Source organism: Mesoplodon mirus (assembly GCF_964341445.2).
Source record: "Mesoplodon mirus genome assembly, chromosome: 5".
NCBI classification, from domain to species: Eukaryota; Metazoa; Chordata; class Mammalia; order Artiodactyla; family Ziphiidae; genus Mesoplodon; species Mesoplodon mirus.
Genome location: NC_138980.1, coordinates 41,027,092 through 41,043,977, shown reverse-complemented (window position 1 = coordinate 41,043,977; position 16,886 = coordinate 41,027,092). Strand labels below are relative to the sequence as shown.

Genomic DNA, 16,886 nt, shown 5'->3' with positions numbered 1-16,886 from the left:
CCCGGCTAAGGGCTCGGAGACCGGGCCCATGGTGTCCATGAAGTGCCGAGAGCTGACAGAAACAGACAGGGTGGGAGCCAGGCTTCCATGATAAAAATTTATTCTTACACAAATCTACAGCTTTTAAACAGTAAAAAGAAAGGCCCACTGTCACCTAGGAAGACGACTTGAAGCAACACGTGGGAAGCAGGGAGGCTCCGGGACATCCGGGCATGTGGTTACCGGCTCTGCTCAACTGTAGGACAAATACAGGGAAGGCCAGTGAGGAGGGGGCGGGGGGAAGAAAGGGCCCCACCACCGTGGCCCCCCAACCCTGTCTGAGCCACTTACTGTATGTGGAGATGTCTATTTCTTCTGGAAGCTCTGCCACATTCACTTCAAACCGGTCCTGGACATCATTGAGGATTTTGGCATCATTCTCATCAGACACAAAAGTAATGGCCAGGCCTTTGGTACCAAAGCGACCCGCACGGGCCACCTGCAGGGAGACAGGAGCAGGGGTCAGGCCACAAGACACAAGCTGGGGATCTGAGAACAAGCAGGGAGAGGTCCTCATCCAACACCAATCCTGGGGAGGGGGCACCAGGGAGGGTACACCTCTGGGGGGCCACTCACGCGGTGGAGGTAGGTGTCTGAGTCCTCGGGCATGTCATAATTGAAGACAATGTTGACACGCTCAATGTCCATTCCTCGGCCAAACAGATTGGTGGCCACCAGGATCCGCCGCTGGAAGTCCTTAAACTGCTGATAACGTGACAGGCTGGGCGCAGGAGGAACAAGGAGCGGCCATCAGATACAGGGATCCTGGGCGGCGTTCCCCTCCAAGGGGCCTGCAAGGGGCTCTGAGGGCGGCGTGCACTCACCGCTCCTCCTGGGCCATGCCCCTGTGGATGGCAATGGCTGGGAAGTTCTGCTCCACGAGGAGCTGGGCCAAGGCCATGCAGCGCTGCACTGACTTCACAAATATCACCACCTGTGAGGGAGGGGGTGGCAGTCAGGGCCAGAATCCCTCCCAAAGGCTTAGAGCCCCAGGACAGGCCACAGGAGTGCGGAAGCATTACCTGGTTAAACTCCAACACATCCAGGAGGTCAAAGAGCTTGCGGTTCTTCTCACTGTCCTTAAGTTTGACATAGTACTGCTGCAGCCCATGCAGTGTGAGCTTGGTCTCGTCGTCCACAAACACCTCCATGGGCTGTGCCGGAAGGAGAGGAGGAAGGGGCAGGCAGGGCTTACTTCTGGGCATCCTGCCTGCCGAGAACCTTCCAGGAGCGACTCCTTCGCTGCAATGCTTCCAGAGAGCCTGCTGTACCCCAGTAAATACTTCTCTCTCAGCAGCTGCGTCTAAGGTCTGGTCTGGCTCTAGTGTAGACCAAGCTCTCAGCTCCCAGTGTGACAAGCGAGGAAGAGAGCTCTGCTGGCCTCCAGCATTCGTGTGCCGTGAGGGCAGTGTGGGAGTGGGGGAGCAGCAAGGGCCTGGACTCTAGGAGGCCACAGCTACTGCACCGAGGTCTCGGCCTCTACTCACGTCTTGCATGAACTTCCTGCAGACAGGCCGGATCTCTTTGCTCAGGGTGGCGCTGAACATCATGCACTGCTTCTCGTGGGGTGTCAGGCGGAAGATCTCCTGCACGTCCCGCCGCATGTCTGGGTGGGGAGGGCGAGAAACAGGTGGGCATGAGTGCCTGCCAGACCACGACCCCCACCCGAGACCAGATCCAGCCCCTCCCAACCTGTGCCAGGGAGCCGTTGGCACCATGACGAGGGCGGTGTGAGCGAGGACTGGGTGGAGGGGAGAGTCCCAGGTGCCTGAAGGCCCGGACTCGGGGTGAGCACAGGCGCGGGAGGAGCGGCAATCCACTTACACGCTGCCAGAGCGGAGCAGCCGTGCCAGCGCGCCTCGAGCCATGCTTCAGGGAGGGGAGCCTGAGGCAGAGACAGCCGCTGGGGTGAGAGCTGCAGCCGCCTCCCAGGACACGAGCCCCATCTCCCACCGGCCCTGTCAGGGCTCACTGAGGGCAGGCAGGGGCCTAGAACTAACCCAACAGGCAGCGAGGCCACGGTACTCTGAGGGCTAACGTGGACATGTGCCTGGATACGGCTCATGTGGGGTGCCATGGTCCCACTCAAGCTTAAGCTCAGAAGCAGCAGGTCACTCTGCCAACACCAGAACTCTCCCTAAAATCGCTTACAGGAGACCTGAGTGCTGGCCACCCACGGGATCCCACTTCGGGGAAACCTCCGGCCTGCCCTGTCAGGACCCGCCTAGCTCTGATGTCGGGGGGGCTGCGAGGGCGAGGAGGGTGCAGCTGCGTGGGCCTCCACAGCCCCCAGACCCAGCGAGGACACTCACCCAACTGCTCCAGCATCTTGTCACACTCGTCCAACACGAAGTGCTTCACATTCTTCAGGTTGAGGCTCCTGTTCCGCACAAGTGCCAGGATCCGGCCCGGCGTCCCCACCACAACATGGGGACAGTTCTTCTTCAACACCTCTTCATCCTTCTTGATGGAGAGGCCCCCGAAGAACACAGACACCTATGCAGGCGGAAAGCTTTCAACCATCTGGTGGCCGAAAGCTCACACCCCACTCTGTGCCTATGGCCGCTCAGCTAACGGCCCCGCCAACAGCCCCCCAGCACCCCAGGCCTGGTGCCTGGAGACAATGGGGGCCTGAGAGTCTGGCCCCAGCTTCACCGAAAAGCAGCCCCAGGGCTGGGACCGGCACAGGCCTCTGGGGGCCATGCATAATTCATCAAGCTTTTAAGGAGCATAAACCACCACAAACCTCAAAGGCAGCCGCTGCAGCCAAGCTTGGTTAATGCTGGCTGCGCTAGAGCTGAGGCCAGCAAGGCTGCAGAGGACCACGTGGCACCCAACCTGGCCTGAGGGGGCTCACCTTGACACTGGGCATGTATTTGGAGAAGCGCTCATACTCCTTGCTGATCTGGAAGGCCAGCTCTCGAGTGTGGCACATAACCAGGACCGTCACCTGTGGGGCCGGTCGGGGAGAGACACTCAAGACAGTCCCCTAAGTCCTCCCCCAGCCAGAGCCCACGCCGGTGCTCATCCCCTGGCCGCCCCCAGCCCTTGGGCCATTGGAAGGCCCAGTCCAGATGCCTCCATCTTCTCACAGCCCGTCACCTGGTGCTCATTCTCTGTGTCTTCTCACAGCTACTCAGCTGTGTCTCCCTACGCCAGGTCCCGCACTGAGGCCTCAGTAAGAGTTAGACCCAGCCTAGCTGGTGATGCACCCCATGCTAACAGCTTCCTGAGCCTGCCCTCGGGCTGGCCTGTGACCACCAAGGGAAAGGCTGCCCCTGCCTCTTGGCCCACAACACCAAGCACTGAGACCACACCGTGGTCTCGAACAAAATCCTCCTCTCCTTGATCATCCACCCTAAGGTCGGTAACAAGGGCTCACACACCCATACACAGCCCAAGGATGTGTGCCCCAGCACGTCAAGAATGAACACCAGCATGCACCTCAATTATCCCCCCAAACAGGGGACTACAATGTTCATGACACGAGAAGTACAGCTATGGCCTGTCAGCAATAACAACAGGAACAAAACCGTGTTCAGTGTAATCCCACCTTCGTAAGTGTGTACAATCTAGAAAAGCACATATGGAAATAACAGCCATCTTGCTGGATGGTCAAATTGTGGGCACTTTTCAGTTTTTTCTCTTGGCTTGTCATTTTTGGGGCGATTTTGTTACAACTAAGTACTGTGTTTAATTTTAAAAGTCCAGAAAGAGAATGCGGGAACAGGGATTTTTAAAAAGAGGAGCCATGACTCCTGCTGCCTCAGGTAGCTTGGGCCTAGGAAGGAGGGTGCCCACCCACCTGTCCGTTGACGGGCTCAATCTGCTGCAGGGTGGCCAACACAAAAACCGCTGTCTTGCCCATCCCTGACTTGGCCTGGCACAGGATGTCCATGCCCAGGATGGCTTGTGGAATACACTCGTGCTGGACTGAGGGGGAGAGAGCATATGAGCTATCAGAAACCGGATGTTCCCTCTGTGCAGGCCCCTCACCGGGTGGCTGAGGGGATCACACTGAGGCGGTCAGAGGCGGGCCTCGGCGGGAAGGACCGGGGAGGCATACCCTCGGATGGATGCTCGAAGCCACAGTCCACTATGGCCCTCAGGAGCTCAGGCTTCAGCAGAAAGTCCCGGAAGCCAGAGCTGTGGATGGAAACGTAGGAACCCTTGACATCTTTCTTGGGGGCAGCTGGAGCGCTCTCTGGAGGAGCCTGGGGCTCTTCATCTTCCTCGTAATCCAGAAGCTCGTTTTCCACATCCTGTTCCGCCATGGTGCTGAGAACAGAGGAGGGAGGGAAGGGCTGAGGGAAGCAACTAAGGTGACTGATGCATGCAGGTAAACCCACCCAGCATGGGAGAAGAGGGACATGGCTGCACAGAAGCTGCAGGCTGTTGACACAGGTCCGAGAGGGGCGAGGTGCTGGCGTCAGCTCTTGCGACCTGGCACAGAAAGCCACCCAGCCACTGAAGTCAAGACCGGACATCGTTCTCCGATCCCTCTTTAGTTCACACCCGACATGACAACAACAGCAGGTCCCACCGCTCCATCTGTGCAGCACCTCCCAGCTTCTGCCTGTTGTGGCCACATCTCCACCACGCCCCGCCAAGCCACCTCACCTCTCCCTGCACCCTGCCAGCCACGCCCACATGTGCACCCACACCCTCCACCTCCAGGGGCTTCCCACTGCTCTAAGCGGAAACCCCAATTCCTCTCCACTCGCAACCCTCCCCACTGGCCCCTGCCCACCTCATTCCACGCCACCCCTTTCAAACCACCCCCAGCCTTATTTGGCTGCTGACACTCATCGAGCCCCTACTCCAGCTCCGGCCGCCCACCCCTGGGAACGCACTGCTGCACTGCTTCCAGGTCTCTGCACAAATGCCTCCTTCTCAGCATCAAGGTCAAGGTCTCAGCTCTAATGAATGGCCCCAGACCAGCTAGCTTCAAGGAGTCCCCTCCCCTTCACTCCCCAAGGACCCCACCCAGCCTACACGGGGCAGGACGCCCCCACACCCCGCTTTCCCACTCCGGACCTGGATATGTGGCTGCCAGGATGCTGGAGAGACAGGAGTTTGTGAGGAAGCAGTGTCTGCCCAGGCCCAGCTACTCCTGCTATTTGTGGTCTGCACAGGAGAACAATTAAGTGCTCTCATGAAAATACCTCCCATTGGGCCCAGAGCCAATAAGAATACAGCTGAGATGGTAAATGAAATTAATACAAAGCACGCTCACCTCCTGGCTTCGTTTAATCCAATACATAGAGCGCCTACTGGGTGCAGGCTGCAAGGGACCCAAACATGAGAATACTGTCTTTTGTCCTCCCTGCTGCAACCCAGCCTCCAGACTAGGGCGTGGAAGTACTAAAGCAGTCCCTCTTCCTCCTGAGCTGGATGCTGAGGGTCCTGGGCCCAATTTCTGGCCCTTCTGCCACTCATTCTCTGTGATCATCAGCCCCAGCGCTTTAACCACCTCTGTGCAGCCTCCCAAACTGTGTCTCTATGGAGACACAGAGTCCATACTCAGTTACCTAGCTGCCTCTTTCACCTCTCCCCCTGGAAACTGAGGCCTGTTTCCCCCATCTCAAAAAAGGCAATTCCATTCTCTAAACAGTTGTCTTTTCTCTCTCTTTCCCTGTTCTATCAGCCAACAAATCCCTCCAGGTCAATCAGGCCACTTCTCACCCCTGCTACCTTGCCAGTCTCAGGCTGCCATCTTTCTTTTTAGATTAGAATAGCTTTGTGGAGATATTCACATGCCATACAAGGCACCAATTAAAAGGTACAATTCAATGGTTTCTTGTACAGTCATATATATGCGCAATCACTGCCACTGTCAGCTTTAGCACACATTTCCTCAAAAAAGACTACATCCTTTAGCTACCATCCTATGCCACCAACTCCCTTTGGCAACCACTAATCTATTTTCTTTTTATGAATTTGCCTATTTTGGACATTTCATATAATGGAATTATACAACGTGACGGTTTGACTTCTTTCACTCACATGTTTTCAAGGTTCGTCTACATTGTAGCCGTGTATCAGTACATAATTCCTTTTCATGGTTGGATAACATTCCTTTGTACTGCGATACCAGTTATTTTATCCACTGTCAGCTGATGGACATTTGGGCACCATCATCTCTTGTCTGGATTATGCCAAAAGCCTCCTTGTTGGTCTCCCTGTTTTCCATCCCCGACTCCCCCTTCCATGCCCCTCAGCAGCTGGAGGGAGCCTATAAAAGCTAAGTCAGGGGCTTCCCTGGTGACGCAGTGGTTGAGAGTCCGCCTGCCGATGCAGGGGACATGGGTTCGTTCCCCGGTGCGGGAAGATCCCACATGCCGCGGAGCGGCTGGGGCCATGAGCCATGGCCGCTGAGCCTGCGCGTCCGGAGCCTGTGCTCCGCAACGGCAGAGGCCACAACAGTGAGAGGCCCGCGTACCGCAAACAAACAAACAAACAAAAAAGCTAAGTCAGAAAATGTCACTCCTCTGCTCAAAACCCTCTACAGGTTCACGCTATGTTCAAAATAAAACAGCCCTCACCACAGTCTATCAAGCCCCCACACAACCTGACTCCCTTTACACTCAGACCTTATCTCCCCCATCACCCTCACTCACTGGCCTTGCTGCTGAGCCTCAAACATGCCTCAGCGCCTTTGCACTTGCTGTTCCCACTTCTTTTAGACCTGTTGCTCCAAAAAGGCATTTCCCGTTGGCCCAACTAAAAAAGAACCCCTTCCAGTCATGTCAGCCCAGCACCTATGACAGGGCCTGACATACATTGCGTAAGCCCTCAACAGTAATGGCTGAATGAATGGAATTAGAATCAGGGCCTCAAAGCAGAGTTTAGGGGCTAAAGTTAAGCATGTATCCTTGTCTGATTCTTGAAAGAAGCAATCTGATACCAACACTGGCAAAGACAGGAAGGAGTCAGTCCCCAGGCATCAGAGAGAAGAACAGGAGCCAGCAAAGGCCAGTCCAGAAACCACCAGACCCTTTCAGGGAATGGAAAGGACTGGCTGCTTGAAGTAGAGGCAGAAGACAGAGCTGGAAGAGCTGGTCAAGCCCAGGGCATTCATACTTAATTTGCTAAGCAATAAAGAATCGCTGATTAAGTTTTTGAGTTGTGACTCAATCAGGATTTGCCCAAGAACAAGTTACTCCAGAGAAGATGGAGTGGGGTAAGAGACCAGCAGCAAGGAAAACCAAACACCAAATTAACTTCAGTGGGGGCATTGTTAAGTAGGGAAAAAGATGGTGGAACACCCTACAGGGTGGGACCACCCCCTGGGAGAACCTCGGACAGAAAAGAGCCAGAGTCATCTACTCTGGGCTTCAAATCTGGGAGTAGATGGTGTATTTAAAAAAAAAAAAAAATTAGGAATTCAAACAAAGTCTTTTTGTTTTGATGGGGAGACAAATTTGGGGACAGACTAAGTTTGATATATAAAATTTTCTAGACTAAGTGACTAGACAGGATCTAAAGCTCAAAACAAATTAGATCAGGAAAGGATTTGGCGGTGTTTGTCCCACCCAGAGAGGGTGGCCGAGACAGCTGAGGCCCCAAGAGCTGATGAACTTGAAAGCTGACACCAGAATAAGTAACAACTCTGACTCGCACGCGTACCCTTTCACCCTGAAGTGCCCCCAGAGAGAATTTCTACCTAAGAGTTTGTTCCTTACTGAACATCTTTTTTGCCCGAAATCTCTGGAACCACGAATCCACCCCCTAAACGCGAGAGTGGGGGAGGGGAGAGTCTCTCGAACTCGGAGAAGACCGTCAGGTCTACAAGCTCCGGCTTCTCCCACCGCGGCCCCACACCCCGGCGTCGCCCCCCGACGCCCTCCCCGAATCGTCTCGGGCCTCCTCGAACAGGAAGACCTCCCCCAGAATTGGGTTCAGCCCGGACAGCCCCTGCCAGAAGCCGGTCTCTATACCCAGCGCGCCAAAGGCCGGCCCGCCCCTTGCGCGTGCGTCCCAGCGCCCAACGGCCGCCAACGCGCGCGCCGGACACCACAACCGCTCCACCTCCCCTCGTCTCGCGCCCAGTCTTCGTCCTTCCCTCAACCCCTGGCGTCTCCCATCGCCCGCTCGCCCGCAGGTTCGACGTCTTCACACCGCGGCCCCACGCCTGGGCCCGCCGCTCACCTGATTCCTCGCTCGCCTCCGCGCGCCACCCGACTCCTGTTCCCGGTCGCGGGCCCTGACACGAGCTACCGCGCTTCCTGTCTCGTGTGTCCGACTGCGCCTCGGCTCACTGGACCGCTCGCTTTTCATTCAAAAGAGGCGGAAACGATGATTGGATTCTGCGGAGGCGTCTGGAAGCTATTGGTGGAGAGTGGAAAGAGGGCGTGCCTCATGCCTCGGATTCATTGGTCAACCTAAAAGTTGGCGCCCGAGTGGGCTGACTGAGGTGGGTGTCTGCCAGCGCGCTGTCTTGTAATCGGGGTTGTGACCTCGGTAGGTGCCGCCATATTTGGTACGGGCAACTGAAGCCTGGATGTGGGCCCGGGGTGAGTGTCTAGCCCTTATGAAATATGGCCTCTACCCTGCGCTCAGAGCTCAGCGTTCGAAGTGGATGTGCATCCGCGAACTCCTGGTCCTGCAGAGTGGTGGCTCTGACAGGGTTCTGAGAAAGCTTGGGAGCTTGGAATGACTCCAGCTTGGAGAGGACATTTAGCACCAGCAGTGGGAAAGGGGCCCCTCAGGGCGTGGGAGTGAGAGAAATGGTCCTAGGCCACAATTCCCGTTTGCAGAGTCATTTCCTGGGTCAGACACTGTGCCAGTGACCATGCAGGTTCAGGCCAAAAAACCAAAACCAGATGTTTGCGTCATAAAACTCTGTTGTTGTTAATTTTACTTTTCCTTGTATTAAATTTCCCCAACCTTTTTCCCCACCCCCCACCCCCCCAAGTACTTTACTGAGTTGAGCTAAAGTGTACAGTAAAAGGAACAGGTCCATGAGTTTTGACGATTGATACCCGAGTGACAGTTGCCTGGTAAAAATATGGAACACTTCCATCACCCCAGAAAGTTCTGTTGTGTCCCTCTGAAGTCAACCACACCCCTTTCCTCCTGCTCCCACCAGGCAACCAGTATGTGGATTTCTCCCCCACCAGGAGCCAGTATGTGGATTTCTATCACTATAGTTTTGTCTGTTCTTGAATTTCATATAAATGGAATCATGCAGTAGATTGTCTTTTGTGTCTGGCTTCTTTTGCTCAACAAAATGTTTTGAGATTTTCCACATCGCTGCACATAGCAATATTCCTTCTTTTTCATTCCGGAGTAGTATTCCACTGTGTGGCTATACCAATATAGCCAGTATAGTTTCTCCACTCACCTATAGATGGACATTTGGTTTTTTCCCAGTGTTTGGCCATTATTAATAAAGCTTGTACAAGTATTTTTGTGAACACAAATTTACTTCTCTAGGGGAAATACCTAGGAGTGGAATTGTGGGTGGAAGATCATGTGGGTGTTCAGCTTTAGTAGATCCTGACAGTTTTCCTGAGTGGTTGTTCCACTTTACACTCTCACTAGCACCCTGTGAAACTTCCAGTTACTCCCAGTTCTTGCCCATACCTCAGTCTTTTCTCAGCTATGTTAGGATTGGGGGATTTGTGGGGGGGGCAAGGAGGGAAAGTAAGTAGGACAAACTCAATAAGCCTGCTCCAGCATTCCAGTCTCCCTAAGCCCCTGACACAATTAAATCTTCCTCCACAGTTTTCCAAAGAGGTTCGAACATTTCATTTTCATTTAGTATAAGCTATCTCAGGGTCCATGTTCTAGACAAATTCAGAGCTAAAGTCATCAGAAGTATGTAACTTCAGCCAAAAAGCCCAATGAAGAGAAACCAGTCAATCCAGAGGGAGACCTTACATAATATAAGGTAAATATTGTATGTACAATAATAATCACATCCTAACACTTATAGAGCACTTCCTGTGTACCCAACAGGGCCAGGATGAGGGTGACACATGCAAAATTTAAAGGGGCACCAGGAACTTCCCGGGTGGCACAGTGGTTAAGAATCCATCTGCCAGTGCAGGGGACACGGGTTCAAGCCCTGGTCCAGGAAGATCCCACATGCCGTGGATCAATTAAGCCCGTGTGCCACAACTACTGAGCCCACGTGCCACAACTACTGAAGCCCCTGCGCCTAGAGCATGTGCTCCACAGCAAGAGAAGCCACCGCAATGAGAAGCCCACGCACCGCAACCAAGAGTAGCCCCTGCTCGCCACAACTAGAAAAAGCCTGCGTGCAGCAACAAAGACTCAACGCAGCCAAAAATAAAATAAATAAATAAATTTTTAAAAGGGGGGGCACCAAACACCAAACCAACAAAAAAACCTAAAAAAACTCAGTCATCAAGATAAATTATATTTGAATGCACTATTTTAAAATCAAAATTAATTTTATAAATAAATAAATAAATAAAATAAAATAAAAATTAATTTTTAAAATCTATGATGAACAAAATATCAAAATTTTAAATAAACAGGGTCAGTAACAGTGCTGCGTGAAGCCGAGCCATATTGGCACCTGCAGCAAAAGGAAACGATCAGGTCTACTGATCCTGTCTTTCTTTGGATTTTCTGCATTATTCTGATTTTTTAAAAATTGTGCTAGGACTTCCCTGGTAGCGCAGTGGTTAAGAATCCTCCTGCCAATGCAAGGGACGTGGGTTCGAGCCCTGGCCCGGGAAGATCCCACATGATGTGGAGCAACTAAGCCTCTGTGCCACAACTACTGAGCCTGTGCTCTAGAGCCCGCGAGCCACAACTACTGAGCCCACGCACATAGAGCCTGTGCTCCGCAGCAAGAGAAGCCACCGCAATGAGAAGCCCACGCACCGCAACCAAGAGTAGCCCCTGCTTGCTGCAACCAGAGAATGCCCGTGTGCAGCAACGAAGACCCAACACAACCAAAAATAAATAAATACATTAAAAAAAATTGTGCTAAAACATGTGTATCTTGAATTTGGGGGTGCCCCCTATGTCTGAGGCAAGTGCTTCCCCTCCTCACCCCAGTCCCTGTCCTGGTTGTTCAGCCTTGTTCTGAGAAATCTAAATATATGAACAGACTAATCACCACCTGGAGCAGATGAGGTGAGTGTGTTAGCACATCCATTGTCCATATCCATTGTTGGGTGGTTAACAGGAGCTCCAGAGAGGATTAATCTCAGTCCCAAAGTCACACAGCTGGCAGGGATTCAAGCCCAGGCCATCTCTCATCATTAGACATGGCCAAAACCTCTACAGGAGGAGATAGAGGCCAAAGCCAGGTAAGTTGGAAGCCTGGGGAAAACCAGTCCCCAGGAACAGAGGAGGTGCTCCAGGAAAGCAGGTGGGAGGTGATCTTGGAGTAATTAGATCATCCGAGATGATGCAGGAGGAGGAGGAGACCGAAGCTAGTTGAGTCCAGTAAAGAAGTCTAAAAAAAAAAAAAAAAAAGAAGTCTGGGAAAACAGGAAAAAAAAAAAAAAGCCCAGCCCACCCACCATTCATGCAGTCGTGGGCAGGGCAGGGGGTCGGGTTTCTATGCTTCAAAACAAACAAACAAACAAACAATAACAAAAAACACAAGAAACAAAAAACCCACTAATTTTAAATACAGAAAAGATCAGAACCTGCTAAAGTACCTCCACCACCCAAGATGAACAAATAGTAACATTTGTCACGTTGGCTTGATTCACTTCAGAATTATTTTAAGATATAGAAAATTTGAAAACACCCACCCAAATGGCTAAAAAGGAAAAGACTCACAGTACTGAGGCTGGAGGAGAGGCTGTGGAGAAACCAGAATTCTCACTGCTAGCAGGCTTGTAAAATGAGAAAACCACTTTGGAAAACGATTTGGCAGTTTGTAATAAGTTTAAGCAGGGTATCTCAACCCCAGCACTCTTGACATTTGGGCTGGATCCTTCTTTGTGGTGGGAGCCATCCTGTGCATTATGGGATGTTCAGCAGCATCTTTGGCCTCTCAATGCCAGTAGCACCCACGCCTCAGTGTCTTCAAACCAAAAATGCCTCCTGATGTTGGTAATGTCCCCGCCCCTGTGGGGGGGGAGGGGATCATCCCAGATCAGACCCATTGGATTGAACAGGCACCTATGTCATGACTAAGCAGTCCTCCTAGGTATAGACTTAACAATCAATGAAACACTTTTTGTCCACAAAAAGATACGAACAGTGAACATTGTCTATGCATAAGAGCTCCAAACTGGAAACAACCGAAATGTCCATCAACAAATGAATGGATAAAGAAATTGTGCTCCATCCACACCATGGAATAACACTAGAAATAAAAAGGAATAAACTATTGATATACACAACATTGTGGATGAATACCAAAAACATCGTATTCTTTGCAAACATACTAAAAATCACTGGACTGTACACTTAAAAAGTGTGAATTTTATGGTGTGTGAATTTTATTCTAATAGAAAACAAAACAAATGTATTGAGTGAAAGAATCTAGACATTTTACAAAATCATAAAATGATTCCATTAGGTATGAAGTTCGAGAACAGGCAAAATGAGTCTATGGTGATAGAATCTACATGAGGAAGTTGCCTGGGAAAGAACACAAGTAAAACTTATGCAGCAGGCGAGTGGCCTGGGTGGTGCCACAGGGGTGTGTATGTATATACAAATTCACGGAGCTGCACACCAAAAGATTTGTGTACTTTACCATATGTAAGTTATACCTTGATCAAAATAAAATAAAAGACATAACACCTTATCGTTAAAGTGGAAGTCACTTCTGTTCACTTCCCCCACTCCATTCCCCTCCCCCACTACAGAAACGTCCTCAATAAAAATAACGACACTGAACAGTTACTACACGCCTATTCTGTGCTTTACAAGAATTAATTCGTTTAAGCTTCCCAGCAACCTATGAGGTAGGCTCCACTATTATCATCCCCTTTTACAGATGAAGAAACTGAGGCACAGAGCAGTGAAGTAACTTGCTCAGGGTCTCACTGTTCATAGGCAGTGGTGTCAGGAATTGAACCCAGAGAGCCTGGCGGGCCTCAGCCAGGATGCCAGGCATACTACAAGCCCGCTACTCTGAACATTCCACAAACTTAATACACAGTTTCACTTTTTTTTTTAGTAATTGATATAAACAATATCAAACTGTATCATTTTTTTTTTATTGCGGTATGCAGTCCTCTCACTGTTGTGGCCTCTCCCGTTGCGGAGCACAGGCTCCAGACGCGCAGGCTCAGCGGCCATGGCTCACGGGCCCAGTTGCTCGCGGCATGTGGGAACTTCCCGGACCGGGGCACGAACCAGTGTCCCCTGCATCGGCAGGCGGACTCTCAACCACTGCGCCACCAGGGAAGCCCTGTATCATTTTTTTTAACTTGCTTTTTTATCCCCCCCTCCCCCCCCCACACATGGTGTTTTTGAGTTTAGCCTTGTTGATACATTTAGTTCTTCTGGTGTCAGATGAATCTACTCCCGTTTCTTTTCTCTGGCCTTGACTGGTGGAGACTTGATTTGCAAAGAACCTTACCTTTTGAGAGATAACCCTCACTCAGTTCCTCCCCTGCTAAGAATCCACCAGTGGTTCCCACAGTCCTCAGGGTCAAGTCTGAATTCCACTCCCACCATCTGCAACATCTGGAGCCTTCCCTCTACTCCAGGTTCATCCACAGTAAAAAAAAAAAAAAAAATCCAGCCATACTTTATGATACCTGGTTTGTTCATCCATCTATTCATCCAGGAGCTATTTTTTGAGTACCTTCTGTGTGCTAGACCCTGTTCTAGGAGCCAGGGACCCAACAGTGAACAAGACAATGATCCCTGCCCTCTGGGAGCTGACATCTTCCTGGTGAAGTCAGACAAGAAAGAAAACAGTAAAGTCAAATTTATTAAAATTTGCAAGGAGGAAAAATCAAACTGTGTGAGGAATAGAGTTTGGTAGGGATGGGGTGGGCCTTGTTTTAGGTGGAGATGCAGTCAGGGAAAACTTCTCTAAGAAGGTGACATTTAAGTAAAGATGGAAATAAAGTGAGAAAGATAGAATGCCAAAATGAGAAGGAAAAGCACTGCAGGCAGTGAGAACAGCTAGAGCAAAGGCCCTGAGGTAGGAATCAGCATGTGTGAGGAGAGTGTGAGTGAGGGGATTGGGGTGGGAGATGAAGGCAGAGGAACTAGGACATGCCGAGTTCTACCTCACCCACCTCTAGGCCTTTGCCCTGACTGTTCCTTCCACCAGACACCCTTTTCCTCTTTATCTATTTTGTAATTTCCTAATTTGCCCCTTAGTGCCAGCCGTTCTGCCTCCTCTATAGTGGGGCACCTATGTCCTCCAGGCATTCACTGGGCTGGGATACCTTTCTCCTGACAGCTCACAGTGTATGCATTCACTCATTCCACAAAGACTGAGGGAGCTTAGGCCAGTTACTGGGAAATTTCAGAGAGGAGTGATATTTAAAATAAATAAAACAGAGCCATGGGCCAGAGATGACAGGGCATGGAGGTGCTCTGGGAAGGTCTCCCAGAGGAGGTGACATTTAAACAGAGATCTAAATGATCAGAAGAGGCCAGCCTTGGGGAGATGTGAGGGAAGGGCATTACAGACCAGGGGACAGCCAGTGCAAAGGCCCTGTGGTTGGAAATAAGGTGAGAATATTTGAGGAACAGAGAGAAGGCCAGTTTTGCTAGATGGGGATGAGGAGAGTGGAGGGGGATGTGGCTGGACAGGTGGTCAGAGGCCTGACAGGACCACCCTGTAGGCCAGGTGAGGAGTGGTGTTTTTCCTAAGAGCTCCAGAGAGCCAGAAACAGGTTTTCCAGCAGGCAGAGGTGTGGGGGTGGGTGTGATTTAGGGTTTCCAAGGCCCCAGAGAGGATTGGAGAGAGGCCAGAGGAGCTACAGGGAGGTGCTGGTGCAGTTATCATATTTGGCTGAGATTATACAATAAGTCCTTGGTCTCCCTGTTTCAAGCCTAGAGTGCGACTCTGTTTCCAGTGCTAACAAAGTCCCCAGTGGGTGCTGATAAATATTCACTGAGTAAATGAATGCCGGAAGCTTGGAGAGAGAATTTGGCAGGGCTCCCCAGCTCCATCTGGGGAGGCAGCCTGGAAACCTGGCAGGCAGCAGAGGGCCCATCCCTGGATAAGTTGACCCAGTTCCTGGGCTGGCTCTCAGCCTTGCTTTGCCCCCTCATCCCCATCTGTAAAATGGGTGGGCTGGAGAATTAGAGGAAGACAGGGCAAGGACTATAAACATCCTGACTGTATAATTGGGGTGAGGGGCTTCTCTCTGAGCCTCAGTTTCCTCATATTTAAATCAAGAGAAAAAGAACTGGCTCAAAGGTTTCTTTAATTCAATGGATGAATATTGGAGGAACTGCCAGGAAGCAGGTGTAGCTGGAGGGAGTGAGCAAGGGAAAGAGGTGGGAGAAGAGGAGAGAGGGAAGGTGAAGGGGGCAGATCGTGCAGGGCCTTGTGGGTTGCGGGTAAGACTTTGGCCTTTACTCGAGGAAAGTGGGAGCCAAAGAGGGATCTAGGCAGAGGAGGGACATGACCTGACTCAGGTGTTCCTAGGAGTCCTTGGGGTGTTGTGGGGAAAAGAGACTATGAGGTCGAGGGAAGAGCCGAAAGACCTGGGAGGAGGAGACTGCACTGGTCCAGGCGAACGATGATGAAGACTGGACCCGGTGGAGATAGTGGAAGGGTGAGAAGTGGGTGGATTCTGGATTGGTATAAGTTCTCCTCCTCCTCCTTCTCTTTCTTTCTCTGTTAACCACCACCACCACCAACCAGCCCCAAAGAGTCGCCCAAAGGAAAAAGGGAGAAAGAAAACATCCCGCCCCGGTCTCTGGGACGGTGCAAACCACTCACAGCTGCGGGTAACCAAGGTACCCGCAGCCCTCCACGCTCCGGCGGGTCCCAGGAGGGCGCCAATGAGGCGGCGCCGCCAGGGAACGCTCCCCTCCCCGCGCCCCAAGACTGCGGCTTGGCCCAGTCACCGGATTTGAAAGGGAGTTTGGGGTCGGTCACGAGCCCGGCTGCATGCTCCAGAGACTCCGGAGACCCTGAGAAACTCCTCAAAGGTCTCCACCTTCTGCCTCCGATAGGGCAGGAGTCTGCATTGTGGAGCGCCACCTGCATGCAGCAGCCCCGAAGAAGAGGCGGGCCCCCATTTTACAGCAGGGAAAACTGAGGGCTCAGCGGCCACAGGGCCCGCAGCGAGTCCATGACGGATTTAGGGTTCAAATCCCTTTCCATAACAACGGCAAAAACACTAAAAATCACAGGAGCTAACCTTTATTGAGCTGTGTGTTCACAGCACTTGGCATGTACTGTCTCATTTAATTTTGCCAACACCTAAGGGGTGGGTAGGTAAATCCTTCCCGTTTTACAGATGAGGGGCTTTTAGGGTTTGGGGACTCCCCCAGGGCATGGAGCGCTGGAATTTAAACACAAGTCTGCTCAGAGCTTGTCTCCAGCCTATGGGGAAGCTCCGGTGCCCTAGAATGACGGACCGTTCCAAGAGGCCTGAAATTGCAAACACAGGCGGGGATGAATTGGTTTTGTTTTTTGAGAGATCCCGGGAGGCCCAGAGGCCTCCACAGCTCCCCGCCTTAACGTGGCTCACTCTTTTATTCGGGTTCCTGCGCGCTCAAATGGGGCACCCGCGGTTAGAGGGAGGATTCAGAAAGAGGAAAAGGCTGGGGAAGAGGACGAGGCGCTTTCGGCCGCGGAGGGGGGCGTCCGGCAGGCAGACCCCGCAGCCCCGGGGGCCGCCGGGAGCCGCGCCCCCTCGGCCCCGCCCCCTCCTCGGGCGCCGACCTAGGTGGTCACGTGACCGAGCCAGGCGGCA

The 16,886-nt window shown here is 52.0% G+C and overlaps 1 protein-coding gene across 2 annotated transcripts; it reads right to left on the bottom strand.

Annotated features, from left to right (window-relative positions):
* Nucleotides 1-83: 83 nt before the first annotated feature.
* On the bottom strand, nt 84-8,295 carry DDX39A (DExD-box helicase 39A). Of its 2 annotated transcripts, XM_082623583.1 has the most exons (11): nt 8,191-8,295; nt 4,106-4,317; nt 3,845-3,972; nt 2,897-2,989; nt 2,352-2,535; nt 1,527-1,645; nt 1,062-1,193; nt 864-973; nt 616-760; nt 331-478; nt 84-235 (listed from the first exon to the last, which is right to left on the bottom strand). In XM_082623583.1, the coding sequence occupies exons 2-11, from the start codon at nt 4,311-4,313 to the stop codon at nt 219-221; spliced, it is 1,284 nt and encodes a 427-aa protein (XP_082479709.1). In that variant the 5' UTR covers nt 4,314-4,317; nt 8,191-8,295; the 3' UTR covers nt 84-218. The 2 variants fall into 2 exon arrangements, with proteins under 2 accessions (XP_082479709.1, XP_082479710.1); XM_082623584.1 differs by lacking the exons at nt 2,352-2,535; nt 2,897-2,989; nt 3,845-3,972; nt 4,106-4,317; nt 8,191-8,295 and adding an exon at nt 1,864-1,905.
* Between the last annotated feature and the right edge of the window lie 8,591 nt (nt 8,296-16,886).

Bases quoted from the DNA above. Each gene is read 5' to 3' on its own strand.
- DDX39A (XM_082623583.1), bottom strand. From the start codon at position 4,313: ATGGCGGAACAGGATGTGGAAAACGAGCTTCTGGATTACGAGGAAGAT. The intron at 1,646-2,351 runs GTGAGTGTCCTC...CTCCCCACCCAG, and splicing joins CAAGATGCTGGAGCAGTTGG to ACATGCGGCGGGACGTGCAG. The intron at 1,194-1,526 runs GTGAGTAGAGGC...CTTCCGGCACAG, and splicing joins GCAGGAAGTTCATGCAAGAC to CCCATGGAGGTGTTTGTGGA.